The sequence below is a fragment of the Podarcis pityusensis genome (genome assembly GCF_964106645.2).
Source record: "Podarcis pityusensis genome assembly, chromosome: 1".
Classification (NCBI taxonomy): Eukaryota; Metazoa; Chordata; class Lepidosauria; order Squamata; family Lacertidae; genus Podarcis; species Podarcis pityusensis.
The window spans coordinates 20,578,027-20,597,286 of NC_138028.1; the positions used below are offsets into that span (position 1 = coordinate 20,578,027).

Here is a 19,260-nt window from a genome sequence, read left to right on the forward strand (position 1 = left end):
TACTGTTTTCTGTTCTTCTCTCTCTCTGTGAGAGGTGAGAGGAGAATGGCTGCTGAGAGAGGCTTCTCTGGATAGTGATGAGGACAGTGTGTGTTACTGTGATCTGTCTGAAGTGAAATAGACAAAGAGGAAGATCCCCAAAAGTTAATAGGAAGAGCTCTCTATAGGGAACAAAGTGAATAAGCATGGGATTGTAAATTGATTCTCCTCAGTTATATGCTTATGAATGTAAAGTTCTTTTGAATATAAAGAGTCTGGACATTGCATATCATCAATACACACATCCCTCTTGCCAGCCCTGACCAGCATGGCCAATGGGCAGGGATTTGAGGAGGCACCAGGTTGTCCTTGGATTTTAAGGGTTGGTTGCTATTTAAGATCCTTAATCCAGTTTTGGTGTTGTTTGCATTGCTATGGTTACGGTAGGCCGCCTGGAACACTTTGAAGCCTTTAAGGTGGAATGTGTATTTACTTTTAAAAAGGCAAGAAGGAAGAATCCTGACCTAGTGTTTGAAGTAGCCACTTGCAACAGCGTCGAGCAACTGGGCAGGGAAGCTTTACAAAACCTGATTCTCCTTCCTTTAGCCTACAAATGAGTCATGGATATATCTAGGCCTCATAAACATTTTTGTGGGTTGATAACTCATTTTGCAAAGCTGTCTTCCTCCTTCCCTCTCTGAGGCCAGTAGCAAAATCTTTTGTTGATGGGCGATGAGAAAAATGAAGCCCAATGCGCATGGTGGTGTCGATGCCTAATAATTGTGATGCTCAGTGGGTTATATAACACATCTTGATACCTTGCATCAGTTTTCCTGAACCTGGTGCCTTCTATAAATATTTTTAGACTACACCTCTCATCCTTGATACAAATTTTTGGGGCTAAATACATATTGTCCTCTTCACTATATTGTAAAAAAAAAATATGACAATGGCTCACTGTGGAAAATTCTTTGCGCGTTTCACATGGGCTCAAGTTCCAGAATGTAGAAAGCTCAAGGAGATAAGTGCTGTAAATGATTTGTTTGTGATACAAGTGGGGATCCGTTTTCAGGAAATGGCTGTTCAAATACTCCTTAAACATTGCTGAAGCCTGGCGTAGTCAGAATGTTGTCAAAGGGTTACCTTATTTTGTAGCTAGCAGGGAAGCTAAATTATCGTTGGGAAATTCCAGGCATTTTTAGTGAACCTGTGACCTTCAGCATGGGCTAATGGCCAAATGAACTCAAATATTGAAACCCACAAACTGTTAGACCCAGTGCAGACTTGACAACCTGACCTCTTTAAGGGTGGTGCAGGTTCTTAGTGGGCCATGACAACTCCCTCTCCCTCCTGCTGTCATGTGCACAGTTACTGTTCCCCCTGCCTTGCATTGAATTTTTATTCAGCTAAGGCCAGAAAACTGCTGTCCTTGTAGTCTATTTTGACCATATCCCATTTAGATTGAGTGCCATATAGCTGTATATCCAGGACTTTTTTCCAGCTGGAACTCAGTTATGGCACCTCTCAGGTGGGCGCCGTTGCCATTGTAAGAGAACAAGGGAGGTGTTCATGGTGAGATCTGGCACTTCTTTTCCTAGAAAAATATCTATCTATCTGAGAGGCAGATTTCTCCTATGGGAAAGTGCAATCATGTGCTAGCTTCTTTTAAAAACAACAGCGTATATTATTGATTTCTCAATAAAGTGAACGAATAGTAGAGGTACTCTTGTCTGAGTAGGAGCAGAAAAAAAGTTTAAGGAGGAGGAAAATGGAGGATAAATATCCTGGATCTGACAGTAATTGCCTAGTCTGGTGGTTCCCAATTGGTAGTCCACCAACTCCAGGGGATCCGCATAACCCCCCAGGGGGGCTGTGGCGCCATTCACTTAACAAAAACTGCCAAAGAGATAGAACATTTTTCAAAAGTAGCAAGTCCATGGTTTGACTTTTGAAAAACAAGGCGGTCCTCAGTACTTAGCGGATTGGGAACCACTGGTCTAGTCGATGGAGAAATGTCTCCAGAAACCCGTTAGTTCATGAGGACTTCCTCCCCTCTGTCAATTCGTTGATAACTGAGAAAAAGGCAATCCATGTTGTTTAAAATGTGGCCTTCCTAGAGTGCCTACAGGCTTTATGAAGTGCATAAGTCATTTTCCCCAAGAGGGCTAATGTCCAGATACGAGTGCACCAAATGACCATAGTTAAGTCCAAATCAGTTTTCCGGCCTTTGGCAATCATCATTGCTCCAACTTCCTTCATTAAGCAAACTCCAGTGACCACAGATGTCCTTTTCAGTGGGGCTTGCACAGAAGACAACTGGCAGTTGATTGTATCCCCATATTATCAGTCAAAGAAACTGTAAAACCTGCCTTGTTTTTTGTTTTTCCCCTGCCGATAAACATCAGTTTTTAGTATTAGGTCACGGATAGCCAGTGTGCTTCCCATATGTTCATAAGATCATAGAATTGTCCCACAATTCCCACCAGCCCCAGTCAGTATGACCCATAGTCAGGGGTGATGGGTATGGCAACATCTGGATGGTACTCCAGTGGCTACCTCCTTCTTAGCCCAGTCGTGTTTTTAGTCTTGGGGACACAGATTAATTGATCAGTGTGGCTGCCCACCAAAGTACAGCATGCATCTAAGGGGAAGGAAGGATCATCTAAAAAATAATAATAAATGAAAGAGAGGAAACCGATCAATCCAAAAGAGGACTAAATGGGGGAATCGTTTGCATAAAATGTGCATGTGCTAATTTGTATCTGCATAGGTGCAAATTTAGAGAGATTTACTATAATGTGAATTAGAAGTACAGAAGTGGTGCTGTGGTCTAAACCACAGAGCCTAGGGCTTGCCTATCAGAAGGTCGCGGTTCGAATCTCCGTGACGGGGTGAGCTCCCATTACTCAGTCCCTGCTCCTGCCAACCTAGCAGTTTGAAAGCACATCAAAGTGCAAGTAGGTACCGCTCTGGCGGGAAGGTAAACGGCGTTTCCGTGTGCTGCTCTGGTTCGTCAGAAGCGGTCAGGGGTCCCTTTACCTTTTTACAACTTTCCATAGTGAGGAAGGCTGAGAACAGATGTAGTGCGTCCTGCCTAGTCTGGTGGTAACTTCCAGGCCCTTCTTGCTTGCTTCTGTTAGGGTTCTTTATCTTTAAACTGAACTAGGACTGGATGGTCTTTCAGATACAGGGCTCTGAGGGATTGTCCTCTTTCAGCCTGTCAGACAGAGAACTGATTTCTGTAAAGCTAAATTCTGCAATGAATATGGTGGTGGAATTGGTGAGTCAAAACAGTCTGCATAAGACATTGATTAGCATGGAATCATAGATTTGTAGAGTTGGAAGGGACCCCATGGGTCATCTAGTCCAACCCCTTTCAATGCAGAAATCTCAGCTAAAGCTTCCATGACAAATGGGCATTCAACCTCTGCTTAAAAACCTCCCAAGGAAGGAGAGTCCACAACCTCCCAAGGGAGACTTTTCCATGGTCAAAGAGCTCTTACTGTCAGAAAGTTTTTTTCATATGTTTAGTGGGAGTCTCCTTTCTTGTAACTTAAAGCCAAGATGATATGGGATTTTGCCCTAGCCTGTACAGTTTACAGTTACAGGACAATTTGTATTCTAAACCAAATAGTAATAGCAACTTCAGTTTAGAAATACATTTTATGAACAATGATTCCTTTCCCTGGCAGGGGACATGGAATTTCGCATGACTCCTGGGACAAATGTTAAGCTCTCCTTTCCATCATGGACAGAACGTTTTGCTCCAGTTCTGACTTTCCTATCAAGGTTGAAGCAAATGAAGACATGGTGAATTGAAACAAACAACGACACACACACACACACACACACGTCTTTCATCTCCTCCTCCTAAGGTGCAAAACCGGTTCAGCCTCGTGCAGCCTTGCCCATGTTCTCACAAACTACGTTAGCAGGACTTTCAAACTGTTTGCCATATGTTTTTGTATAAACACAACGCTCTACAAGCAGATGATAGTTTGAGATCTGAACAGAGCCTTGTATGGGTGTTTGCGGCATGTAAGCAGTGGAGGCAAAGGGCTGCTGAGCTCCACCCTGTCCCATGAAACGTATTTATTCTGTGTACAGCAAACCATGAGCTTGAGGGCAACAATCTGAAGTAAGGATCCTTTTCTATGGAGGAGATAGTTGTTCAACAGTGAAACGGTCTGCCTTGGGAGGCCGTAGTCTCTCCTTAGAGTTTTTAAAGCAGAGGTTGGATGGCCATGTATTATGGATGCTTTAGCTGAGGTTGGGATGCGGGTGGCGCTGTGGGTTAAACCACAGAGCCTAGAACTTGCCGATCAGAAGGTCGGCGGTTCGAATCCCTGCGATGGGGTGAGCTCCTGTTGCTCAGTCCCTGCTCCTGCCAACCTAGCAGTTCGAAAGCGCGTCAAAGTGCAAGTAGATAAATAGGTACCGCTCCGGCGGGAAGGTAAACGGCGTTTCCGTGCACTGCTCTGGTTCGCCAGAAGCGGCTCAGTCATGCTGGCCACATGACCCGAAGAAGAAGAAGAAGAAGAAGAGTTTGGATTTGATATCCTGCCTTTCACTCCCCTTCAGGAGTCTCAAAGCGGCTAACAATCTCCTTTCCCTTCCTCCCCCACAACAAACACTCTGTGAGGTGAGTGGGGCTGAGAGACTTCAAAGAAGTGTGTCTGGCCCAAGGTCACCCAGCAGCTGCATGTGGAGGAGCGGAGACACGAACCCAGTTCCCCAGATTACGTGACTACCGCTCTTAACCACTACACCACACTGGCTCTCCCAGAAGCTGTATGCTGGCTCCCTCGGCCAATAAAGCGAGTTGAGCGCCGCAACCCCAGAGTCGGCCATGACTGGACCTAATGGTCAGGGGTCCCTTTATCTTTACCTTAGCTGAGATTCCTGCATTGCAGGGGATTAGACTAGATGACTCTGGGGGTCCCTTCCAACTCTACAATTCTATGATTCTATTGTGGTTGCTAGCAAGACATGATGACTATGTTCTGTGCGAGGCAGCAATGCTTCTGAATACCAGTTGCTGGAACCCTAGTGGTAAAACAGTGAAATTAACTAAATGACAGAATGCCCTTTTAATAGCATCCCCAAGCCTGCCATTCATTTCTTTAACTTATACCCTTCCGTTCTTCCCAGAGGAGCACAAGTTGGCAAACAGCAAGTGATAAAATAAGAAATAAAAACAATTCTGATACAGATGCAGACTGGGAAAGACCAAAAGCTCTGTTGAAAGAGGAAGGTGGCGTTGAGGTCTGCTTCATCCTCCCCAATGGTAGGGCTGGTCCTTTGTGAATCTTACAGAGTAGTATTGGCCATGGATGAAATAGCAGTAAGTGTATGTTTCATTATGTAATTTGGTATAATTACCCATTGCACTGTAACTTCATATTTCAGAATTCCAGGGCGCTTTTCACCATAATTAACAAGATAGAAGATAATCCAATCAAGAATAACCCATTGCCAGAGAAAATTATAGCGTAAACTCTGTTTTTCGAAGACAGGAATAGATTTTAAAATATGCAGCGTGTTCACAGTGGCCAAAAATAAAACTGAAATGGAACGACATCTGGATTTTTAAGGAAGTGGGAGTGGATGGCATTGCTGACGGTAGTTCGTAAAGTGTGCAACCAGCTTTTCTGACACCAGTTTGTCTGAATGAGAAGAGATTCTGTCGAGATATGATAGGAGAGTGGAGAATAACAGGTGTGTGAAATACTTAAAAAAAGAAAAACACTGACAGTTCAACAATTCTGGAAAATACCTCTGTCAAAGAGCCGAAAGAAATGCTGGGGTGCAGGTTTTTACAATGCAAACTTCAGCGAGGTGTTTGTGTAATTATTTGCTGGGATCAGAGCAGATGTGAAGGGATTTTAACCCTTCTTTAACTCAGTCTCTTTCCCACATCCCATCCCATAATATAAGAAGGAGCCTGCTGGATCCCATCAAAATCCAGCACCGTCTAGTCCTCCCAGTGGAGTGTTTTCTACTTTTCTACCCACCAAATGAAATTTCCACAGAATCCTGAAATAAAGGGAGGGGGAGAGAAGAAAGAGAATATCTGTGCGATTTTGCCTCTACGAATGATTTGAAAATCGGAGTAGGTAAACTCATAACTTGAGCAATTTAAAGCTTGGCAACCTCCAGGAATAAAAGAACACAGGGTGAAGTTATTTTTCAATTAAATTAGGCTTTACTGTTCTAATCCAGTAAAACAAGAGGGGCTATTTTTAGTAACTAACATCATTTTATTAAGTGGTAGCCAAATCCAATGCAAACTCAGGAGGCTTTTTTGTTGTTTTTGTTTAAAGTACTACTCAATTGAAGAAGCAAATTCCCCGCCCCCTCTCAGATCCCTTGGGTAGTACAAAATGGTGGATGCTGGTCTTGCAAACAGCAGAAAAAGTTGTTGGATTTCGCTCAACTAAAAAGAAAGAAAGATAAAATCTAGAACTCTACTGCACTCCTAAAGAACAGATAGATCAGTTTTAGAGGCCTCGCTTAAAAACTGGAAGAAGGCAATTGCCTAGCAGCATGATCTGGTTAAACAAATCTCCCTTAAATGTGTGGTGTTGCACACCCTTAATGGCTTGGCCAGATGCAAGTCCACTCTGGAAGAAGGTGTGGATTCATCTGGTGAGCTCCAGAAGTTCTGACTTGAGCCAGAGATGATTCTGCTTAGCCTCAGTAATGTTCCCATAAAGCCAGTAACTATTGCACAGCCTTTTTCAGACTATTAATACTCTGTCCTCTCTAATTCTGTTTGCTTTCACGGTCTTTCCACTATCTCCAAGGATTTGGATTGCACTGGCTGAATTTAGTATGTTTTAGTCACATCACAACATTGAGAAGAGCCTCAAATGAACTGAGCCATTGTTAATTTCCTGTTGGTTGTGACAAGTATATATTTTAAAAGGTATTGAAGGGCAGAAGCAACTGTAATATAAAAGGGACTCCCAGTCTCTCCAGCCCTCCCCCTGCCTAGCTAAAATATACTCGGAGTCGAGAGTGGATTTTGTGCTCTTTATTCAGCTCATAGTGGTGAGGAGGAATGGAAGTTCCCCCAGAATGTCTGCTTTATATACATTATTTACACAGTGGGCCCCACATGATTGGCTAATTCCGGGATTCACCTGTAGGCCAATCAGGTTGCGGATTCACTTCCACCTGGAGCTGGATTGGGTGGCTCCTGCGAACCAATCACTTTGCTGCATTCTGGATCCTATTGTTCTAGGACCAATCAGACTGCTGCATTCTGGATCCTATTGTTCTAGGGCCAATCCGACTGCTGCATTCTGAATCCTATTGTTCTAGGACCAATCAGACTACTGCATTTTGGATCCTATTCGACAGTCCATAACACTAGCCTTCCTCCTACTATTGCAGTTTGATAGTTGGATGCACATTGTTGAGAGACAGTGGAGTGTGCCTCCGGGGGTGAAGTCATAATGGCTGTGTTAGCAGCACCAAAGTGACCTTCCTGGGGCGCAAGCCTGGGCCGTGTGTATGGGGGTCCTGGGCTGCCCACACAACAAGACCCCCCCCTCGGTCTCGCTGATGTTGTCCAAAAGAAAGCAGAGTAATATGTTTGGTACCAGCGTGGCTGCAGGAGTTGCCGGAAAGCGGCTTACAAGGTGCCGTCTTAGGGACTCCAAATTTCTGTAGCGTTTACTCCTTAGCCTTTTCTTCTCCCAAAGATATCCTGCAAGGCAGCAGAGGTTTAGGATCAGAGATTTTCTTCTCCTCGATGGGCTACCTTTCCAGGTTGATGAGCCCCATCTGCCCCCATCACTTCGTTCTACAGCATGTGCAGAAACCGCCTTCTTGACCGTTGGTCCCACTATTGGTCTTGTCCACTCAGTGTGCCAGAGCCTGGTTTTGCATGCTTTAGTCATCTTGTCCACATTGCTTGTAAAATTCATTTGCCACTTGCTGCTTCTCTTTCCACACAAACCATCCTTGCCTTCTAAGCAAGATGGGCAGCTTTTAAGCCTTGCTTCCTGGGCTCCAGAATGCTTTTGCAAGAGCTCACAATCCCTGAAGATCTTGTGAGAGTGTCCCAGAGCCTGGTAAGCAAGGCAGATAGCTTAAAAGCTCTTTCTGCACCAGAAAAACCTGGTGCAAAAGGAGCTCTTAAGCTTTCTGCTTTGCATGCAATTAATTTGCGGGGTTTCAACTGGCCGGTTTTCTTTTCTTTTTTAAAGAAATAATATTTTTATTAATTTTACAACAACTAAACATCACATGAAAAAGAAAAACCATACATCAAAACCTTAAAACAACTCTATAGACAATCCACATTGAATCCAAAACCTGGGATTACTAGAATTACTTCCCTCCACCCCTACCCGGTTCCCTTGTTCTATGTTGTTCATGCATGTCCATAAATTCAACTGGCCGGCTTTCAAGTGCAGAAGGTTGAAATTGCACAAGTTGTTGTTGTTGTTTTATTTTTATTTGCATTTTCAAAAACAGGAACAGAGCACAAATTATTTGCACGCAAGATGCAATCGTACTTCATTCAAAACTGATCCAGTGATCTGGGGTGTGTGTGTGTGTAGGAAGGATTTTTTTTATAACATATAACAGGTATTATATGCTGGCAGTAGTTTGCTCCCACAAGCAATCTAGCTACTGTGTTCTGCACTGACTGCAAGCTCCAGACCAACCTCAAGCGTAGCCCCAACACAACCCTTTCCTGTCCCATACTGTTCATTTCCTCGCTACCCTGCTCTGATTTTTGTTAACTAGTTAATCTGAGTTGCAGCACCTGGATGCAAAGCTCAGTGGGTTAGAGCCTGGTGCTGATAACTCCGTGGTTGCAGGTTCGATCTTCATATGGGACAGCTGCATATTCCTTCATTGTAAGGGGGACCTCAGGGTCCCTTCCAACTCTGTGAATCTCAGACTGGGTTAACTTTTGCTGCTGACTCAGTTTGCATCATCTTGCAGAGGCATACCATGGGAACATGACCTGGATGCGCCGGGGCTCTAGAATGCCAATGAGCCATTGTCACGTCTTTACACACAAATGCTGAAGGGGTTCTGGAGTCCCGAGTGCACAGGGAGAACGAGCAACGACTGGTCTCGGTGTGCTGCTTCAAACTTGAGTTGAGAGTAAGAGTTAAGCCTAGTTTCGAAGTCAGCTGCCTGGTGATCATTTCTCCTCTTGAGTTCCTGTTGTCTTTATTGAGCCTGGAACTCTTGGAAGGTTAAAACTGAAACCAGACTGTTCTCTCTCTCTCTCTCTTTTTACTGTTTATATTACTGAGTTCTAGCAAACATGACTTCTTTCTGGCATGGTGCCGTGGATTGGTGAACAGGCCTAGCCGTGTGTTGTATGTAATTATGAGATTTATAATCCTGTTACTGCTCTCTGGATGCCCAGAAAAAGCCAACACAGATTCAGTAAACCATATGTATGTGAGCAGACATCTTAAGACTTGGACAGATTTTTCTTTCTTCCTTTTTGACTGCTGCTTTTCACAAGGATAGGTGCAAAAAGAACATGTTTCATTGGGTTTTTGGAAATGGTATTACATTTATGGGGCCTCTGTGAGCCATGCAGATTGAAATGGTTCGTATTGGGAGTCCTGCAATAAAAAAGGGGCAAGTAGCGAGAGACATGTGAATCAAATGTGGCCCAATGATGCTGGGAACATCCTCTGGCGTTCTTCGGCAAGTGTCCTTAATGTTATTTTTGTAGATTGCATGACATATAAGTCCACAGTTGCACCGGAAGCCAAACCTTACTTCTTCTAAGCAGATTCACTTTGTTAAATAGGTGCTTTCCCGTTTTAATAAACTGAGTTTCTTTATATCTTTCCTTTCTAGTGGAAAGGGAAAATGTGCAGAAAAGGACTTTTACCCGTTGGATAAATCTACATTTGGAAAAGGTAAGCCTGCTGAACAAATTAGCCCATTCAAATATTATAGACACACCTTTCTATCTTGGCTTTTGGCATTTTGGATGTACAGTGGTACCTCAGGTTACATACGCTTCAGGTTACATACGGTTCAGGTTACAGACTCCCCTAACCCAGAAATAGTACCTCCGGTTAAGAACTTTGCTTCAGGATGAGAACAGAAATCGTATTCTGGTGGTGCGGCGGCAGCGGGAGGCCCCATTAGCTAAAGTGGTGCTTCAGGTTAAGAACAGCTTCAGGTTAAGAACGGACCTCCGGAACGAAGTAAGTATGTAACCAGAGGTACCACTGTATATTTTTGGGACCCACCTTATCTCTGTGATTTTAAGTTGTTTAAAACTGTTTTGAATATAATGTTTTAATTGTTGTAACCTGCCCTGGGACCTTAGGATGAAGGGCAGATAAATAACAACAGCAATAACAAACCAACAATCATTTTTTTAAATTGCAGTTATTGAAAAGTAGATGAGAAAGGATAGGGGTTTATATTATTCCTTAAATATTTATTATCTGATGATACATTTGCAAGTGGTCTGGATGACCATTGGGGTCCTTTCCAACTGAGTGCCTATCATGGACTGGTTGGACACAGAGAAGTGGTGGGAGGAACCAGCTGGGAAACCCCCAAAGGAAGAAGACTCAGAGCCTGGGGATTGGTGGTGGAACGATGATGAGTGCTCAGAGGGAGAAGACTGGGAGGAGGAGGTGTTGGAAGCTGAAGAGGTGACAGGGCTTAGTGAACAGGGAGAGTTTGTGGCAAAGAGAAGTTCAGAATCAGAAGCTTCATCAGGCTAGTGAAAGAAGAGAGGTGAAGAGGCAGAGATGAGTCATGCTGGTGAAGAGTCATGGGTGTCTCCACTTTCCCCATGACTCCCAGAACCAGAAGAAGCATGAAATGGGAGGAACAAAAACAGGCATACAGGCATAGTCTCTGATTGCTTGTCCTGAAGCAGTGAAGACATAGACAACCGTGGGGAGGGGGGACCTTCAGTCTTGGCAACTGATTTCGTGGAGTAAGACCTACAGGGAATGAGCTTCTGTGCTCTTTAGGTCTGACACTCCGCTAAGTCTATGAAGACAGTTTTTGCAAATAACGAGTTGACTCCCAATTTTGAACTGTGTGATTTACTGTTTAGCTCTCCCTGTGACAGAGCCCAAGGTCACCTTTCTCAATCCTGTACCCCTTTCTTTCTTCACAGTGCAGCCCCCCTCTGGAAGTGAAAGATTTGTTGGTTGATGTTAAAGATGGCAAAATTTTGATGGCTCTGCTGGAAGTTCTCTCTGGGCAAAATCTGGTAGGTGTAAACCTTCATTAACAGCCTCTGTCTGACATGGCTCTCAGCCAGGCCCTGATCTGGACAAGTGTCCCCTGTGGCTTCCCCTTCCATCTGTGTGGCCTTGTGTTCAGCTAGCTGGCCTCTTTGGTGGTTGCTCCAGCCCGGCTGTCCTGCTCCTATGGGGCTAGGGCAGAAATGGTGGGTCACTGACCTAGCCAGGAGCCCAGGCAGTTGGTGCAGGGGGACGCCAGTCCTGTGAAAGGGATGAGGTCTGGATCCAATGGCTCTTCATGGCCAGTGACAGTGTGAGATTTGCAGGCGGTGGGTGATTAAAGTTCCCCTGCTCATCCTCTGAAGATACCTCCAGTCTGAGGTGCAGGCAGAGCTGAACGCTCACAGTTACTGCTTTCCCAGCATTTGTGATAAAATTGAGCCTTTTCAACACCCAAGGACCACATCAGAAATATATCTTGAGGTGGGCAGCTGCAGCCAGTTTGTATATTTTAGTTGCATGTGGTTCATCGAAAGTACATGGACGCAGCCAGTGTTGGCAATTATAACTGCAGTCATAGAATCAAAGAATTGCAGAGACAGAAGGGACCCTGAGGGTCATCTAGTCCAACCCCCTGCAATGCAAGAATCTCAACTGAAGCATTCATGACAGGTGGCCAGACAACCTCTGCTTAAAAACCTCCAAGGAAAGAAAGTCACCATCATCTTCTGACGGAGTCTGTTCCACTGTTGAACAAGCTGTTGCTGTCAGAATGTTCTTCCTGAAGTTGAGCCAGAATCTCCTTTCTTGTAACTTGAAGCCATTGGTTCGAGTCCTACCCTCCAGAACAGGAGAAAACAAGCTTGCTCCATCTTCCATGTGACAAGATGGCTATCATATATCCTCCCAGTTTTCCAGGCTAAACATACCCAACCTCCTCAAACGTTCCTCCTAAGGCTTGGTTTCCAGACCCTTGATCACCTCGGTCACTCTCCTCTGCAAAAGTTCCAGCTTGTCTTACTGGTGTTTACTTCCTAATAGATGTGCTCAGAATTAGCTCAGTAGAGTCTGCGCTGTCTGGCAATGGCTTTCCAGGGTTTCAGGCAGTGGGTTTGAAACTGGGACCTTCTGCTTGCAAAGCAGATGCCACAGCCTTTCCCCCTTCAATAATAACATTTTAAAAGGCACTAACTGGCTTACTTTCCTCCTTTTTTTAGCTGCATGAATACAAGCCCTCAACCCATCGTATTTTTCGACTGAACAATATCGCAAAAGCCCTCAAGTTTTTGGAGGACAGCAATGTAAGTAATTCAAAAGCTGTTGAATTGTTTTTCACTTCCCGCAGTACAATATATTCCTCCAAAATGAGGAATGTGTAAGATGAAGGAATTATGTTTTGTTTAAAGTTGTGTCTGAAAGGCTGCATACAAGGAGGGGTTCCTCTCAACACAAATTATTATTTTAATGTCGTAATGTTCAACTGGATTAAAGGATCAAGAGGCCAATATTAAAAGAAAATAAAAGAAATGCCTGTGTTCAGCAACTTTTAAGCAGCTGGGCTCAAGTTGCTCTGAAGATTGGTGATTTGAGTCATCTGACTTTTCCTTCCCTCCCCCCCAAAAAATGCTTTCAGCATCACAAGTTCTATATTTCTCTGTCCAATTTATAGCAAGAGATCGTTTGAGCTTTGTTCAAATAAAGATGGAAACTGTTACTCTAGAATTCTGCAAGGTCTGGGGTTGAACATTGTGTAACTATGGGGGGGGGGGATGCCACCCCACACTAGTGTTGCTATGCAGGCTGCCTTTGCATCAAGTGCAGAAGGAGGGATGTAGAAAGCTGCCTTATACTGGATCAGAAGATTGGTCCATGTCACTCAGCATTGCCAGAGGCTGCCCGGGATTGGGTTATCTCCCAGCACCAACTGGAGAAGCCAAGGATTGAACCTACAACCTTCTGCATGAAAGCATGCACCCTGCCACTGAGCTATGGCCTTTCCCCTAAGCATGACTCACACCCATTTTGGAGTCTTATGTGAAGGTGAGGAGATGGATAAAGTTCCCTGTCAAGGCTGGGCAATGGGCAGCGATGTAAAGCAAGTCAGGAATCAGATGCCATGAGAACCACATCAGCAGAGAAGCACCTCTGCCATCGGGGCCAAACTGGGTGAGATCTCGCCTGAAATCAGCATGATCCCACCTGAAATCAGTGCTGATGGTGGTGGTGGTGGTGGTGGCAGGAGTGACAGGGTGGCTCTTCCTGTTTCACCTCAAGCAGTTAAACACCACCACTGCATATACCAAGTCTGGTAGTTGGCCCAGCTAGCTCAGCATTGTGATAGCCAACATTGTTCTTTCCGTATGTTTTTTGACTACAGCTCCCATCATCCCCAGCCAAATGGCCAGAGATGATGGGAGTTGTAATCCAACAAGCTCTGGAAGACACGTTGGCTGTCCCTGGCCTACACTGACAAGCAGAAGGTGTCGGGGATTGGACCCGCAAAGCAGATGCTCTGTCACTTAGCTGTGGCCCTATAAATCACCACCCAGCCTCACAGCAGCGTCTCTGCTAGGCCGTTGTTGCTTTGCTCCATTATCACTGGATTCTGCATGTGCTGCTGACATCACACTTCACACGCTCATGCTAGCCCTGTTGCCAGGGGCCTTGGTATGTCATAGTAAGGTGCCTTGCCTTGCTTTAAAAGCTTATGTAAGGTGAAACACTCCTTTAGGCACACACTGAACTTTTCGGAGGCCAGATGGACTGATTTGGTCTCTGCGTCCAGCCCCTTCCAAGGGTCTTCACAATCTCATTCTTGTAAGTCATGCTTAGTTGGAAAGGATGTAGAAGAGTTATTCACATGTGGTGGTGAAACCAGGGCCACCAGGTCTCGAATCCAAGGACTTGCAACAGCTGTGTGACTTAAGAGAAGTCCAGCGCTGGCAAAATCTAACCAGCTTCCCATTTATAGGCTGTTTTAAATTCCAACACAGGACCCACCTTGGGCAGTAGGCTTGGTCTAATGACGAAGGTTTTGTGGAAGAATGGAAACACTTTTAAATTTAAATTTAATTTAATTTAATTTAAAGAAATATTATATGATGAACACATGAGCATGATTTGAACTATGAGCAACAGAAGGGATTAGAAGTTATGGTATTCTTGTTAAGGTTTAAGAGATAAAAGACAGTGCAACAGAGGGAAAGAAACAGAAACACCATGGGAATGGGGCTGGGAAGTTTTTTCGGGGGGAGTTTTTATTATGTATTGAAATGTATGTATGAAATTTTGGAAAACTTCAGAAAAAAATGAGAAGTCAGGCTTGGGACTGGAAGAGATGGGCCCCAAATTCCCCACAATAATTGCCCATCTTCAGCATGGGAATAAGAGTGATCCACCTCTTGTGGGTGTTGCAGCAAGAATCAAACAAAGAGATGGGTGGTTATATACTTTGCACACTGTAAGTGCTACAGTGGGATAGAGATGAGCTTAAATAACCACTCATCGGGTCTGGCGGTGGGCGAGGTTTGCGGCCCAGTGCACAAGTTAAAATGAACAGGGCTATTTTCAATATGACTCTGTGCATTGCGGGCTGAGTGATTAAACATCTGGACATTAAAATGTGCAAGCTGGAATTGTTTAGAGCTGACAACGTGCACCATTGGGAAATGAACACTGGTTGTGGGAGGTGAAGCAGGGCCTTGAGGAATGGTTGGTGAGGACATAAGGTGTGGCTTTCAGCTGTAGGTAGTCTTGGCGGCAAGGTGGCAGTTTCGCGGTCTTGGGTGGCAGTTTTAGGCCTTGGGCAGAATCCTTTAGTCCAACAATCGAGGAAGGGATGTTGCGGTGACTCACCCCTTTCTGCGGCGGCGATATCAGGGTTCCGTGTTAGAGGGGTCCTGAGGGGAGTCTCTGACCACAAGCGCTCAGCTGTGGACCATAGAGCTTCCCTCAGCAGTGCAGGGAGGGGGCCAGCTGTGTAAACGCACGTTTTGCAGTGTCCCCATATTCCCGATTAACCCTGTCTTGCCTCAGGCCCCCAGCTGGTGGCTGAGAGGGATATACCCCCAATGCCTAAGCCAAGGTTTCCTACATCTGAAATTCAATAAAGTTGTGGCCATTTTAATCCCAAAATACGTTGTCATGTGTTTTCCTTGGTCTGAGGTCTGGCTCCCGGAGGGGGGTGGGACTGTGCCTGGGCACGCAAACAACCCCCCCCCCAAAAAAAACCCCAGCCTAAAATTTATCCATGCGCATCAAACATGGTGCCCTCCCCATGTCGCTGACTCTTGTCATCTCTCACCATTGGCCATGTTGACTGCAACTGGCAAGATTTGTAGGCCGGAACATCTGAAGGCGCCATGTTGCCTAATCCTGCTCCAGCCCATGGGCTGCCTTTGTGGCCTTCCCTCTGAGGAATGATATGACGTTGGTGACATCTTACCAGGACTGAACCATTGTTGCAGTTGAGCCACGGGTTAAAAGGTTTCCCTCTTGATCTCAAGCCGGTTTAACCAAATTTGAAAAGTCAGGGCAGGGCAGGGAAATGTTGTTACCATTCCCTTGGCAATGGAGAGCCAGCAGTTTAAATATTAAACCACCATGAAAGAGGTGGGAAGGGACAGCCATGGTGTGTAGTTAATGCAGAACCGGAGAGGAATTGTGACAGGTGGGGAGAGGCTCAATATTCTTACTGTCAGTGTTTCAGAAAGGTCTGAGGCCCTGTATTGCAATGCAAGGGTTTAACACTGTCATGGGCAGCCTGGGGATTTCTCTCTTTTCTGCTCTGCCATCCTGCTTGCAATGAATGAACAAGAGAAGAGAGTGTGTCGTTTGAAGGAGAAACATAAGCTGGTCCTTGTCATATGGATTAAACCTCTCTGTGGGAACGCTGGGTCCTGTCATGGCTTCAAACCCAGAATCCTTGGTAACTTGATAGGAATGTAGGAAGCTGCCTTTATACAGAGACCACTGGTCCATGTAGCTCAATATTGCCTGCACTGACCGACAGCAGTGCTTCAAGGGTTTCAGGCAGGGTTCTCTCCCAGCCCTACCTGAAGATGCCGCGGATTGAACCTGCGACCTTCTGCATGCAAAGCAGATGTTCTGCCACAGAGCTACGGCCCTTCCCCAGATCGTGCTCAACAAGCATTTAAAAGTGGAGAAAGCATCTGTAGTGATAGTTGAGCCTCCCAAGATAGTGGAGAGGTGTTTCTCTGCCCAGTTAGTATTAGAGTGGCATTCTGTTCCCCTTTCCTATCACCTCAAAAGCTCAGATGGCACCTTAGAGCAGGGGTCAGCAAACTTTTCCGGCAGGGGGCCGGTCCTCTGTCCCTCAGACCTTGTGGGGGGCCAGACTATATTTGGGGGGGGGGGGGAATGAACAAATTCCTATGCCCCACAGATAACCCAGAGATGCATTTTACATAAAAGCACACATTCTATTCATGTAAAAACACACTGATTCCCGGACCATCCGCAGGCTGGATTTAGAAGGTGATTGGGCCGGATCCGGCCCCTGGGCCTTAGTTTGCCTACCCATGCCTTAGGCAGAGGTTCTCGACCTGTGGGTCCCCAGTTGTTGTTGGACTACATCTCCCATCATCCCTGAGCTCTGGCCTTGCTAGCTAGGGGTGATGGGAGTTGTAGTTCAACAACATCTGGGAACCCACAGGTTGAGAAAGGCTGCCTTAGAGGAATAATGCCCCTCTCCGAACCACACGTGCTGCACGTCAGCAGGCTGTCTGCCAAGATGGACCTGATAAATCTGACTTCAGCAGAACAATGACAGCAGATTATGTAGCTGCAAATATGCATAATATAATCAAGTAAATACTTCATCACAAGGGCATTAAGAATAATGTAACTGAGGGTCAAACTAGTTACATGAGTGCATAGCAGCCATGTGACTTCTTTCTTTCTTTCTTTCTTTCTTTCTTTCTTTCTTTCTTTCTTTCTCCCTCTTTCTTTCTTTCTTTCTCCCTCCCCCCATTAAGAAAACGGTCCTCCCTTCAGTGAGCCACTATCTTGCAACCATATCGCGTGAACTAGATATACGTAGAAGCAAGCAATCCAGCTTTATAGATTGCAAGCCAAAACCTCGCCCAATATAAGTGCAAAATGCAACTCCCTGTTCCCTGGCCTTTAGATGTGACACATGTGCATTCTGTAATTAAAACTGCACTTGAGTGCATTTGTCTGCCTGTTTTTAAACGTCTTTTAAAACCTGCAACCCCCTTTTCTGTAGGTGAAGCTGGTTAGCATTGATGCAGCTGAAATAGCAGATGGAAACTCTTCCATGGTCCTGGGCCTGATATGGAACATAATACTGTTTTTTCAGGTAAGGAGCAAATGGTAATGTTGTTACACGTTGGCTTTTCCGTTAAACTTTTCATCGGAATACGGATTTGTTATGTCTAAAGGCTAGGAATGAAACAGATTCGTTTCTCCCATGTACCTCGTTTTGTGTCGGGTCTTCATTTTTCTTGCATTAAAGACTCCGTAAAATGTATGAGCAAACCTGGATAAACCGAAATAGATGAGACACCTGGACGTCACTGCACTTTCCTCCCCCCACCCTGCAAACCCCTCAGTCCACTTCATTGCCCTTGCAAATGGATTTCTGCCTCAAAGTACTTGAGTCCAGACTTCCGGGTTGGCGCGACCAGCTAATGGCGGATTCCCTCCGAGCTCTGGAGGGAATCGGCTCGGTGGAGGAGGGGTCCTGCCGCGGCGGCGACGCGGGGACCCTTAGAAACCACAGGCGCGGATGCCTGTGGACCTGGTGACTCGGCGGGCACCATTTGCGCCCCCCCCCGACCCACAAAGAAGCCTTTTTAAAGGCTTTGGAGAGGATACGGGGAGCGGCGTGGTGCTGTGAGTAGACCGCTTCTTCCACGGAGTGAAGCCGCAAGCCATGGCTGGAGAGCGCTGACTTCTTTCCTTGAATATTTGGACTTAAAAAGCAACAACCCGTGAGTAATTGGAACTAAAAATTTCTTTTAATTGAATTCGGTACGACCGGGGGAGGTGCTAAAAGGAAGTCCGCCTCCCCCCCTCTTGCAGGCAATTTAAAGCAAGAATTAAACAACTAAGATCGAGAGACTGTCTTTCTCTTTTTGAGATAAAATTCTTAATTTCACGATTTGGACTTATAAGCTAATTGCTGGAGGATTTGAACTGATCTTTGGAGTTGAAGTGCAACCCCCCCCCCCCGATCCGGGAGTGACCCGAGAGGGAGCCTGTGAAGATATTTACAGAGTTTGACAGCTGTCAATTGAGCTGTCAAAGTCAAGAAATTCTGTTTTTTGCCATTTGTGTCGGTTACTTTTGTAACATTGGAACTGTAAGCTTTTAAAATTAGAGTGGCAACAATAACAAAATATCCGGATTGTTGGAAAAAGAACACTTAGTAACAAAAATCCCTCTAGAGGGGATTTGGAACATTACAATGGCTGCAGATGGAAAATTACAAGCAGAGTTAAATAGGGTCTTTGAACTGCTGGGAAAGCTGCAAAAGCAGAGTTCTGTTATGGCTACGAATCTGACAACTTTGAATTTAAAAATAAACAACTCTGCTGAAGTGGTGGACCTGACACAAGAAGAATCTACAGCTGGGAAGAAAGACTTGTGTGCTGTTTTGGAGGAATGTGAAGAAGGAGCAGAAATGACGCAAGTGAAAAAGGACAACCAAAGGCCTTCAAGGTTAGGAAGCATGGAAGATAAAGTTTGTATGTCAAAAATATGGTTTGAAATTGAAATTGAGAATGAAGAGTGGGGATTTTTTCCCATGGGGAGTCCGAAAGACTTATGGATTACAAATATGGCGAAGGTGAAATTTGGACTGTTTGAGGCATTTGGGATATTTGGACTTGGAAAGAACAAGAAGCAAGATCTGGACTCTTATTTTGAACACGAAGGACTGGTTGGAAAAGATTCGGACCCTTTCGGGTCGAAGATGCTCCGAGATTGGATGTCCAACATAAAGGACTGTCAACAAAACCGGCTGAAAGGGACTGAAAGAGATTTAAAGGCCTCGGATGTGATAGATCCAGGCTGAGAACTGTCAGATAGA

General features: G+C 45.2%; 1 protein-coding gene across 3 annotated transcripts in view; it reads left to right on the forward strand.

The window, feature by feature from the left end:
- Positions 1–19,260, forward strand: part of CLMN (calmin) — a 75,300-nt gene that overhangs the window by 36,686 nt on the left and 19,354 nt on the right. The window contains exons 1-5 of one of the 3 annotated variants that reach the window (XM_081019581.1): positions 9,012–9,108; positions 9,826–9,887; positions 11,117–11,212; positions 12,404–12,487; positions 17,434–17,526. In XM_081019581.1, the coding sequence (XP_080875707.1) occupies position 9,108; positions 9,826–9,887; positions 11,117–11,212; positions 12,404–12,487; positions 17,434–17,526 (336 nt within the window). In that variant the 5' untranslated portion in view covers positions 9,012–9,107. Of the gene's footprint in view, positions 1–9,011; positions 9,109–9,825; positions 9,888–11,116; positions 11,213–12,403; positions 12,488–13,847; positions 14,004–17,433; positions 17,527–19,260 lie in introns of those variants that run through there. The other 2 variants (XM_081019582.1, XM_081019583.1) reach the window with 2 other exon arrangements.